Raw genomic sequence first — 11,345 nt, forward strand, 5'->3', positions numbered from 1 at the left:
CGTGTAATAAGCGGCGCATTTATTATTCTCTTATCGTTCCCACTGATACATACCGATTAGCACTTTTATTATAACAGCACGTAATTGCAAATACTCGTCGTCGGCAAAGTTTTTTTTTGTTCGCGGCGAACGATAAAAGTAATGCATCAATCTCTGGATCGACAAACAAGGGTGTTCCGTGATTCTGATCGGAATGATCGAATCCTCCGATGTACGTACGAGATAACTGGAGAATTTGTAACGATCGTAATGTCGTTTTCGGCGATCGTCTCGTATTGTCCCATCTCGACATAGCATCGATATTAACGGAGCAAATTCGGGGAATCCGATAAGCCGGATTGCGTAGATCAACCAAAGCCAAGGGTTTCTTTTTACGCACCTGTTGATCCTGAAATCGAGATACGCCTTCTCGTCTCGCCGGCACCCGACGTCGATTCGAACCGCGCGACGCAATGCGCGAGTACACGCGAGTCTCGCGCGCCGACTGATCGCGATTCGCGACTCGCGAGCCGCGGACGCAGATTTGGGTGACGCGGTGCGCACACACACGTACGCACGCTATTCTTTTGTCATCCTCGCGTGTATGTGCACGCGTCGATCGGTCAACGATCAACAATTTCTAGGGTCGCGATATCCGCGGGAAAAAAAAACAGTCGCTAAAAGGAGGTTGTTTCGTGTCAGATAAGACAAGAGCGAGTTAAGATTGTTGAATAAGAAAAAAATGGACAGCACACTTAATTTAATTAACTTAAACACTGCGACACGCGGTGCAGTCAACAGAGGCAACAGATGTTGACAAATCGTAGAAAGCGCAGAGGAGGGTGTTTCGCGTTAGATAAGACAAGAGCGAGTTAAGATCGTTGGGTAAAAAAAAAAGAACGAGGGATACACCTTACTTAATTGTAATTTAATTAAACGCTGCGGCACGTGCAGTCGACAGAGCCAACCGATGTTGACAGGTTGCGAAAAGAGCGGGAAGTGAGGAGCGTATTTCGAGTCAGATAAGGCACAAGAATGAGTTGAGATTAATAAATGAAAAATGAAGAGCTCTCTTTATTTAATCCAAACACGGTGACTGTGTCAACAGACAATCACAATGTTCGCAATTGCGAGCTAAGTATAAACGTACAAAATGTGTAAATCCGTGCGCGACTCATTACCGCGGCGGAACCTTCCGGTTCCAGTTTGCGTACGTCGCAACCGCGACAGAGACGGAATAATTGGACCCGTGTCTAGTCACGAGTATTTGACAATACTCGTGACTAGACATTCGCACGTGACATTACGTGCCGGACGGATTAAAGCGTGGGAATACGAATAGCAGAAAACGTGCGCGACGTCCGTTAAATTATTAAGCCGCGTCTACACTATAGAACAAAACATGCTATATATAGCAAAACAAAACATATAATGTACAGCTATATATAGCTGTTACAAAAAGAAAAGCAATTACGGAGATACTCGTGCTCTTCATGTTCTTTCGCAGCTGCATGCAATCCTGTACTTGCGCGCACATCAAGCTGTACTCCAGCACGCCGATACGAATTTCGATGTTCATCTCGGCGATCTCGTTCCTCATCCTCGTGATCGTCTTCTTTATATTGATGAGCGGCGCTGTCAAGATTTTAGAGTGAAATTAGACGCCCGTGCCCGACGGAGTGACGACTTTATACTCACTGCCTTCCGTCATGCTGGATCCTCTCTCGTCCATCTCTCTCTTCATGTGGTCTTCCAGCTCCTCCATTAATTTATTAAGAGCTCGCGTTCGTTCGGTAACGCTGCCGCTAACGTCTCTGTACTGCTCCTTGATTTTCGACAAGTCTTCCTGGATTGATGATAAAATATGTCACTCCGTATGCGTAACTTAATGATGCGTAAAGAATAGAAATATAAAAAATCGAAATCATTCAAACTGGCTTTAATTAGAAAAACTCTATTGCGGTAAATCAGAGCGCTGTTCAAAGTTCGAAAGAACAGTCGCAAAAATGCGAGTGAGGTCCAGGTTCAAATCTTGGCTGAGGCTATTTTTTGCAATAAATTTTTTGTAAATTGTAACCAGTTGTGTTGAATAGTACCAATTTTCTGTTAGTTATTTGCTGACGAAGATAAGATTATTACTTGAAAATATAAAAAAATATCTAACAATATGATTAAACTCTCACTTGCAGCGAGCGGTATTCCGTTAAGGACGGCTCGAGCTGCCTGTTGAGGTAGGTTTTGATCTTGTCAAAGGTATTCCCGGTGTCGGTGGAGATTTTACTCAAGTGCGTCTTCGTACCGCTCAGATTGGTCGTGATATTCCCGCACAATTGTTTCATCTGCTCGGGATGCGCTCTCCAGTCTCTCGAGTCTGCAACGTATTACGCTATGCAGTCGCGCTCGTTCTAGCCGATTTTCGCACGGACCTTTAAACATTACCTGTCTTAATGGTTTCTGTCTTAGCGAATTCTGCCACTTTCAAAGCGTTATCAGCCAATTTATCCAAAATGTACACCGCGGTCTCACCGTAGCCCTCCTTAAGCTCGTTTGTTGCCTGTGGCGGGAACTCCACAGGTATTTCGATCTCCCTGAGATAATTCAAGATCAGGGCTATCGTGGAATTGGGATCGTCCGATTCTTGCGGCATTTCGAAGCTCCTCCCCGCTTTCCTAATCAGCCACACGGCCAGGCAAGTGAACGTGTAAAATTGCTCGTCGGGATCCGTTGAAAGTATAAAGTGACGCCTGTGTGTTTTCGATGTTTACAATTATCTTATCAGATATTAAATGGAGCATATTGCAGACAACATTGCCGATATCTTACGTAACGATCGTAACGATCGGTTTCAGTTTTAGCTCCTGCACGAATTCCGCGTCGTAGTTTAACAGCATCAGCTTCTCCAACAGGTCCCCCACTCGGACGCTTAGGACATGCTGCAAGGGCGGGACGGAGTGCCAGCATGGTGTAAGTGGTTTAAGGCAACAGGCGCAGACCTTCACGCCGATTTTCGGAGCGTCTCGGAACAGTCGGAACATGTCGCCGCCTCTTCGATATGCTTTGCAAAAGGCTTAAACAACTGGGATAAAAATCACAGATTAACACGCTTGTCAGAACTTTAAATCGGCGTCAGTTAATTAAACCGGGATTGCATCTCAAATTGATATGGAATCTATAATACGATAACACGCTCGCTAGACAATCGGCAGCTTTTCGCCGCGTGAAGCTTACCTCTGAACTTCTTCTTCTTCTTCTAATTATGGCATCCGGCACCTGATAAACGGTAGCCGATACGGCCACGACGACAGTGTTGCCGACTTCGCTTCTCTGCATGGCAGTCGAGCGCGTGGAGGGAGTAGAGTGGGGGTAGCCCCTCAGCGCTCGGCTTACGTCGGACGCGGAGAAGAGCGCGGACATATCTGCTGTCTCTTTCTCCACGGCGTGAAGAGAAAGAGACAGCAGATATATCCGCGCTCTTCTCCGCGTCCGACGTAAGCCGAGGAAGCGAAGTCGGCAACACTGTAATGATATGTTAGATGGTAACAGGACATATTCAAATTGATGCCAATATTTACATTCGGAAAGCACTCTCAGCCCTCTAGTTTTGATCTACAAATATTTGGAAGTTTTTCTTCACATTCCGCCTATCTGTTCCTTCTGGCTGCGTTCGGGGAGATGCTATTTAGCGCTATGAGCTCTGTCCTTGACGTTTGAAATTCTCTTGAAATGAAATTCAATTTAAGTGCGGACTAAGGTACTGTCTCGTTTATCGTCCGACAAATTTTTGAAGCGTGTTGATTGGCTGCAGTGTAATAACATTTTCTATCCGGCCAATCAACGCGCTTAAAAAGTTACTGCCGCACAAGTAAAAATCCTGCCTTTTACATGCGACAGGACGAACGAGGATCAATCGCCAGCAGCCGCCATTTCTTCTTCAGTGTCTACTTGTTCACGTATTTTGACGCTGGAGCTGGAATTCGGAGAAACGATAAGAAATGAGTTCGTCAAGAAACGTCTCGCCGTCGGTCCCTTCTTTAGCTAAAATGTATGCCCTCGTCCTCATTTCTTGATAAAGTTGCGCCGTTTCCCCAGACAGTCGAATATTTCGAACGATAGATTTTTCAAAGCGTTTGCGACAAATGCCGGTAGAAATGAACTTCACTGATAAAAGATAGAATGTAATGGTAGGCTGACGGCGCTGGAATTGTAATTACAAATTGACCGCAGAAACCGTGCAGATTCTGCCAATTTATAACCATTTAAGTGATATATTTAATTCCTTTTTACCAGTTTAAGTAAAAAAAATTCTGCCCATACAGCACCAAAGCTTTCGGAGAACATTGTTGCAATGTTTCTGAAAGCTTGGGTGCTGTATGGGTGGTTTTCGCTGACAAAATCGAGCTCGATGAAGACAGTCGCTCGAAATTGTTGGCAGAATGTTAAAAGTTCTGCTTCCCGGATCGTTTCTCTCTCCTATGTCGATAACTTATATGCTACAATGTCTCATTTTTGACGTCAATATGTGTTTCGCTGCAGACATGTGGAATTTGAGGCAATAATGAACGCAAGCAGCAGCGACGAGGAGGAGTTTAACATAAATATTCCAACGTCGCAATCGGGCGCAGCGGCACAGAATCTGCAGACCGACGGCGGCTCGACCGTGCGGGGCGACAATTTTACGGACAGAGACGAGGCTCGTATATTGAAGTTCATTTTGTTCAAAATATGTCGCGATTTCTCTCGTCTTCGTGTATTTCTCTGTATTCAATATCTCCTGGCTTTTCTCCGAGCCAAGTACTGTCATCGTGCCGGCCAGATGCCGGGCGGTATCTCATTAACGCAAAGCGAAACCGCGAATCTGCTCGCCACGGTCGCATCGAGACTCTCAAGGGAGCGCGTGTCCCGCGAATAATTATAAAGTACCCTCCTCCCCTTCGCAGATCATTTTAGCGATGATCTGGTCGAGCAATCAATTGGGCGCGGCCTACTACAACATCCTCACGTCCGAGCTGTTCGTGATGGACGATACTTATGACGACGGGGTCCGCTTCAACATCGCGAGGGCCCTGTACAAGCAGTGCCAGCCGCGCCACGTCATCACGATCTCCGGCACGTCCGACGAGTTCCTGACGGCCCTCGAGGCCCTGGTAACGTCGGAAGTGCCGGGCGACGATCGCAGCGGTACGTCGGGATTGAGCGACGCGAGGTCGTCGCGGCCGGTCTCGCTGAGGGTGGTGCGGAAGAGGGAGCACAGCTTCGACAGATGCTATCACCGGGTACAATGTCTCAAGCTCGAGTCCGAGCCGGCGAGCGCCAGCCACGTCGAGAGGCTTATCTTCCTGCAGGGCCTGCTCAACTTCAAGTCGATCGTCATGATCCACGCGCTCGGCCTGCTCTTGATCCACATCGACCAGCATTGGAGCAACATCGCGCTCGATCCTTCCGGCAGGCCTGGCTTCGCGTCTCTCGCCAGCGTCACGTTGTGAGTCCCCGCAATCTCTCGCCGTAGGATTAATACACTCTGGTAGTGGCGGAGCTTACCGGCCCGCCGATCATCTCTCTGAGAATGTTGCGCGAGAGATGAATCGCGGAGTCTTCTGAATGTATATATCTTTGTTAAAGCCGCGACCGCGCTCTCCGAATTGATCGCCGCGCCGGTTTGTATTCATCGACCGTCCCGAGGGACTTTTCTTCTGGCTTCGGTAGGTCTTACCCGCGTCCGTTTCTTTCTTGCACGCGGAATTTCCCAGACGCGACATCGTCATGATAGACGATGACACTTACGAGGCGCTGAATATTGTGCACGCCAGGCATCACCCGAGCCTCTTCAAGTGCGGCGACGCGGCAGCGAAGAAGCAGAGCGGCAGCTTATTCATCCTCCTGAATCGTTGCCAGTCGCGGCCTGGGATGCAATTTCTGTGGCAAGTATAGCGTCGCGCTACCCTCGTCTTTCACAATATCGCGACGTTGTTACATTTTGAAGCGACTGCGTTTTTGCAGGAAAACGTTGCGGCATCCCACTCGGGACGTCCGGATCCTTAACGAGAGATTCGAGGTCGTCGAATTCTGCTTGAACCCGGAAAACTATAGTATCGTCGAAAATCTCACGTCCTGCCTGAGACACGTTTACCGCTTGACTAACGTTATTCTGGATCGATATTTAGCGCAGCAGGCTAAAGTTTCCGACTGGCGACGATTGCACAAGGTTTACCACGATTTTTCAATCTCGATCGGGCAGCCGAGTAATTTATTCGAGCCCCATTACGTTCTATTTTGTATTTCACGCCGCAGACGATTTCTTCCATAATTTACATCGCCGACATATGCGAGAAACACCGCGAAAAGGTGAGGCTGTTCAGGAAAATCGTCGACAGTATCACGAAAGAGGTGCGTTACGTCAAGTATTTCATCGAGTACATAGTGGACTTCGGCGCAAAAAGGTCCGAGAGTGACTTCGTCGTACGCGCAAACGTGGACTCGCACCTGGACAATCGTAAGCTGATGTTAAAAATCCAAGGTGGTGACCACTAGCTAAAATGTCCCACCGATAACATGATTTCATTTGTTATGTAATTACGTGACGATAATGTAACTGTCGAAACATTACGCCGTCGCTGCGCATCCAAACGTTGTGTATTACGTCTCTCCGTTGGGACGCAGTGCACCACGTGAGAAGCGCTCTGCCCGAGACCCTGACGCGGATGGGAGAGAAAGATATGAAAGAGCATCTCCCGGCCTCGGTGACGACCTGCAAGATGGTGTACATACCGAACATCGGGTATCTTCTAGCGATCACCGGGTGGAACCCGTCGCCGACCGACAATGCCGACTTGGAGAACCTAGAGTTCAAATTCGTCAGCAACAACATACGTTATTACAAGAGCCCGAGCGCCAAAGGTTCGCGCCATTTCTCAATTTCTACAGCTTTTACTCTACTACGTACGAAGTGCATATTGCCCGTTTTCTCTTGCGACTTCTCTTTGCCCGTGTCTGAGATTAAAATCGACTTTTCAGAACTGGACGAGACTATAGGAGATATAATGCTGAGGATAAATAAGCGGGAGAGCTGCATTATGCTGAAGCTTGTGAAGTATATAAACAAGCACGCTGCCTCGATATTCAACGCGATTCAATTGTGCGCCGAATTAGACACGTGAGTGGTAGACGCGTTACGAGCTCTTGCGCGAAACTGACGCCAGCGATAGGGAAAATAATTATCAAGAGAATGAAATAACTAATTAGCCAAAGAAGGAGATAAAGAGATTATAATTAAAAGAATTAATATTAGGGCACAATAGAAAGCAACTCTGAGCTCCTTGCAAGATTTATTTCAGACAAGACTCTTGAGACACTCTACATGTGCCAATCGTTGCAGATTACTGGCGTTTTACGTGGTCGCGCGAGAATACAATTATGTGAAACCGAACGTGGTGGACCGCCAGGTCATAGCGGTGGAGCAGGGTCGACACCCACTGCAGGAGTTTCTAACGACGTTTGTTCCCAATGACACCTATTCCGGGGACGGAAAGAGCCTCGTGAAAATCCTGACCGGCCCGAACGCTTCCGGCAAGAGCACTTATCTCAAGCAAGTCGCGCTGATCGTGTTCATGGCTCACATCGGCTGCTTCGTGCCGGCCAAATCGGCCACCATAGGAATAGTGACTCACATCATGACTCAGATCACGTCTGTGGACAGCATCGCTCTGAATACGAGCATGTTTCTGCAAAATATACGGCAGGTAAATGAGTGACTTTGTCCAAGAGACTCGGACACCTCAGAGGGTCGCAGTGAATTAAAGTTCTCGCGAACGAGCAGAGTCTGCGCGACGTAGGTTCATGTATCTTGAAAAGACCTCATTATTCTCCTCGATCTTCTAGATCAATTCTGCTATGTACGCGTCCACGCTGAATTCCATTGTCATTTTGGACGAGTTCGGCAACGGAACGTCCGAGGTGAGCGGCTTGTCACTACTCGCGGCCGTGCTGAACAATTTCGTCGAGCGAGGAAGCGATTGTCCGCACATTTTCGTGGCCACGCACATGCATCGGGTGATGAACATGTTACCGCAAAGCCCGATAATCGAGGAGCAGGTAAGACACGTTCATTTTCACTGGCGTTTATTGCCGATGTTGAATTGCCTTTTAATCTATTATTTCCTATTTTCCATTGTATATTTCACAGACTTTTGAATTTGTTACAAACGTGGACGGCACCGTGGCGTATCTTTATAGTTTAACTAGTGGACACGTGACACGTAGCTTCGCACACGCGGCTGCACGAAGTGCGGGCTTGGACGAAAAGATTGTCAAACGAGCGTTAGAGGTAAAAATCTTACTTTGCGTCTATTTAAAGCTTTGCTTATAAAAATTACACGAATAAGTGTGAAATAATTTAATTAATCTAAATGTCAAAGAATTTTAAAAGTAAGAGGACTTTTGTAGATATACGAAAAATTTAAGGCTGGCGAGTTACCTCCACGATTACCGGAAGCCAAAGGCCAAGACACGTGAGGCTCTCTGATAAAATTAGACACGTTTATGCAATATATACAAAGGTCAGATTTGTCGCGATTAATATTAATTATATGATATGTGATTGTAGGGCGACGTACATCATCGAGCGATTACTGAAGTCAGAGAATTTCGATCTGGAGGAGTTGAAGGCGTCGGTCCGTCGAGCTACGGAATCGTCAACTCCAAAGATAAACAATTGAAAGGAAAGAAAAGAGAAGATATTTCGTCGTATCGAATCATTTCGTCGAACCACGGAATTACGTAGCTGTTAAAAAATAAGGAGGGACGTTGAAGAGGAAGGAAAAATAAGATGTTTCGCAAAAGTTCGGCGCATTATGTCAATATTTAATTATCAAGGTTTCACACAACACATGCATATATACATATATCATATGTTTATTAAAATACTAATAAGCAATACTGAATTCTACATTAACGGTATAGCAAAACTCAAGTTGGCCGATTAAGATAACCGGAGTTTAATCGAGATCCCTCTTTTTATGTCCATTCCTACCAATGCAGATTAACTTAATAATCTCGGTTTAACTTTCTGTTTATCTCTTTTTAGTTTTAAGAGTTGGAAAAAGATGGAAAATAACTTAAACCGAGATTAAAATTAAACTACATTGATAGAAGTGGACACTAGTTCTATTCCCAGCGAGAAATGGCTCGTCGATCGATGTCGAAACGCTTTGATATCGTTTCGATGAATAATTTCTCACTGGACTGCTGTCAAACATTCTCTATGCTCCTATGTAAAGCCAACATGTTAAAATTGCGAAATTCAATTTTCAATGATTAAATAGTGCGTTGTGATAAAATGTAAAACACGTAGTGCCCTAAAAGTATCCCCAGTTTCGTTTCTCGAAGTAGGAAAATAACGTAGGAAAAGCTGGCGCGTTGCGGAAAGAGCGCGATTTTACCGAACGCGGCGGATAGTCGCGTGGCGTTTCCCCGAGCGCGGCACAGATGTCAGGGGCGGTCGCCGCCGCGCCGCTCGATCCGGCGAGCTCGCGCCGGCAGATGTCGGGGCGATCGGGCGCGCGCCGGCCGGCAGCTGGCGCTCGCGGTCCTTCCGTTGTCAATAACGGACACTGGCGGTGTATCCCGGCACGAAAAGCGACTCGAACGGCCGTCCCCTCGGACGCGCGAGATAGCCCGAAACGTCTGCGAGCCGCGAGTGCAATTTGGGCTTGTGCGCGAGCGCGCAGGTCGCAATCCTGTGTGTGCGTGGCGTGTGCGTGTCTCCGCTCGCGCCGCTGACCCCGGTCGACGCGACGACGGCTCGAGGACGGACAACGCGACGCGGCCGCCGCGCGAGACGAACGTTCGGCCGGGAGAAAGAGAGAGATCGGATACGCGCACGGGCGTGCCTTGGAGCCGAGGAGAGAGTCGCGCGCCGGTTCCCGAGAGCGAGGACTCGCGACGAGCAGGACGGGCGGGAAGGCGGCGAGGACGAGAGGCGAGCGCGTCATCGTCCAAGATTCCCGGGAGCGGAGGAAGGAAGGAAGGAGACCCCGCGGGGCCCGACCGGTCGCCGCGCGAGTTTGAATGCGAACGTTCCCGTCAACCGTCAACCGTCGCGATCGCGCGAGTCGCTCGTTGGTCTCTCTCTCTCTCTCCCTCCCTCTCTCTCTCTCGTTCTCCCTCGCGCACACGCGCCCGTGTCGATTAATCCGGCCGCGCGCGCGCGCGGGGCCCGTTGGCCGTGAGCGAGTTAACGGAGGAAGCCGGGCGCGTTTTATGGTGCCGAGCGAGGTGCGCGGGATCGACTAAATGACCATGGATCACGGTACGTGCAACATCGACGTCGGCTGCAGCATAAACATCCAGAGGACCGACGGTGAGTGCAAGGGGATACCACCCGGATATTGTTGTACGTACACGCCGTGCCGTGCCGAGCCGAGCGGAGCGCAGAGCAACGCGCCCGTTCCTCGCCGTCGCCGACCCGTTCTGCTCCCTCGCTCCCCCTCTTGTTCTCTTTCTCTCGCGTCGGCTCCTTTTATTCCACCGCAAATTTCCGTCTTCCCACTCGCCTTTCCGCGGGCCTCTCCTTGTCCCAATCCGCCACCGTCCGGGTTTCTTCCGCGCTTATCTCGGCGTCTCGGGTTCCCCGTGCCATCGTCAAGTTCACCGTCCCTCCCGACCCCCCTCGCTCCTTTCGCGCTGTGAACCAACGGTCCTCTTGGCGCAGTGACGTTTTTCCCTCTCTCGCTGTTTTCTTTATTCCGCGCGCTATTTTCTCCTCTATTCGTCTCCCGAGCCCTTCGCTTTTTATCCCCTTCCCCCTCCCCCTGCCCTCTTCCGCAGCTGCTTGTCACGCGGTCGGCGTGACGGATCACGCGTGGGCCCGCTGGCCCGATCCCTCGGTCGACCGACTGACCACCGGCCGGCCTCCGTGCCCGAACTCGCGTTTCCATATACGGGAAATTTCGCGCAGCGATCTTTCTTCCACGATCTCTCTCCCCTCGCGCCATATTTGTTTTCCTTTTTTTTCCCGCACGGGATCTCGCCGCCCCCTTCTTCCTTCGCCCCTTCGTCCTTTGCGGCGCCTTTTCCTCGCGAGTCGCTGTAAATAATTAATAGCACGTGCGAGAAACGTAACGTTCGTCGTCGCGCCTGTCGTGTACGACCGAGGGGGGAAACCGCTGACCAAAATCTTGTACATCAATGCCCACTGATGCCCAGTGGGCATTACTTTGTCTTATTGTATATTATTTATCTCGTGTTATCTTATTTTACCTTATTTTATTTTGTTTTATCTTTATAATGCCCTAAAAAATGCCCAGTAATGCCGCAAATCGGTACACCACAATGTCCTCAGCGGTTTCTCCCCTCGTGTACGACGTACCCGA

The 11,345-nt window shown here is 48.9% G+C and overlaps 3 protein-coding genes across 5 annotated transcripts in view; 2 read left to right on the top strand and 1 right to left on the bottom strand.

Annotated features, from left to right (window-relative positions):
• Positions 1 to 1,033: 1,033 nt before the first annotated feature.
• Positions 1,034 to 3,287, bottom strand: LOC105564488 (intraflagellar transport protein 57 homolog). The gene is made up of 6 exons (XM_012016886.1): positions 3,208 to 3,287; positions 2,803 to 3,055; positions 2,419 to 2,723; positions 2,163 to 2,350; positions 1,678 to 1,825; positions 1,034 to 1,614 (listed from the first exon to the last, which is right to left on the bottom strand). The coding sequence occupies exons 2-6, from the start codon at positions 3,012 to 3,014 to the stop codon at positions 1,385 to 1,387; spliced, it is 1,083 nt and encodes a 360-aa protein (XP_011872276.1). The 5' UTR covers positions 3,015 to 3,055; positions 3,208 to 3,287; the 3' UTR covers positions 1,034 to 1,384.
• Positions 3,288 to 3,523: 236 nt separating this feature from the next.
• LOC105564487 (mutS protein homolog 5-like) lies at positions 3,524 to 9,318 on the top strand. 2 transcript variants are annotated; one of them, XM_012016885.1, is made up of 12 exons: positions 3,524 to 4,021; positions 4,513 to 5,458; positions 5,727 to 5,897; positions 5,977 to 6,181; positions 6,268 to 6,469; positions 6,637 to 6,873; positions 6,991 to 7,129; positions 7,352 to 7,715; positions 7,855 to 8,067; positions 8,159 to 8,299; positions 8,419 to 8,483; positions 8,579 to 9,318. In XM_012016885.1, the coding sequence occupies exons 2-12, from the start codon at positions 4,929 to 4,931 to the stop codon at positions 8,688 to 8,690; spliced, it is 2,379 nt and encodes a 792-aa protein (XP_011872275.1). In that variant the 5' UTR covers positions 3,524 to 4,021; positions 4,513 to 4,928; the 3' UTR covers positions 8,691 to 9,318. The 2 variants fall into 2 exon arrangements, with proteins under 2 accessions (XP_011872275.1, XP_011872274.1); XM_012016884.1 differs by having other exon boundaries at positions 3,524 to 5,458.
• Positions 9,319 to 9,602: 284 nt separating this feature from the next.
• Positions 9,603 to 11,345, top strand: part of LOC105564489 (kinesin-like protein KIF2A) — a 41,986-nt gene continuing 40,243 nt past the window's right edge. The window contains exon 1 of one of the 2 annotated variants that reach the window (XM_012016895.1): positions 9,603 to 10,333. In XM_012016895.1, coding sequence (XP_011872285.1) covers positions 10,267 to 10,333 — 67 coding nt within the window. In that variant the 5' untranslated portion in view covers positions 9,603 to 10,266. The remainder of the gene's footprint in view (positions 10,334 to 11,345) is intronic. The other variant, XM_012016896.1, reaches the window with a different exon arrangement.

This window comes from Vollenhovia emeryi, unplaced genomic scaffold (genome assembly GCF_000949405.1).
Source record: "Vollenhovia emeryi isolate VEMERY1.0 unplaced genomic scaffold, V.emery_V1.0 DF939164.1, whole genome shotgun sequence".
In the NCBI taxonomy this organism is placed as follows: domain Eukaryota; kingdom Metazoa; phylum Arthropoda; class Insecta; order Hymenoptera; family Formicidae; genus Vollenhovia; species Vollenhovia emeryi.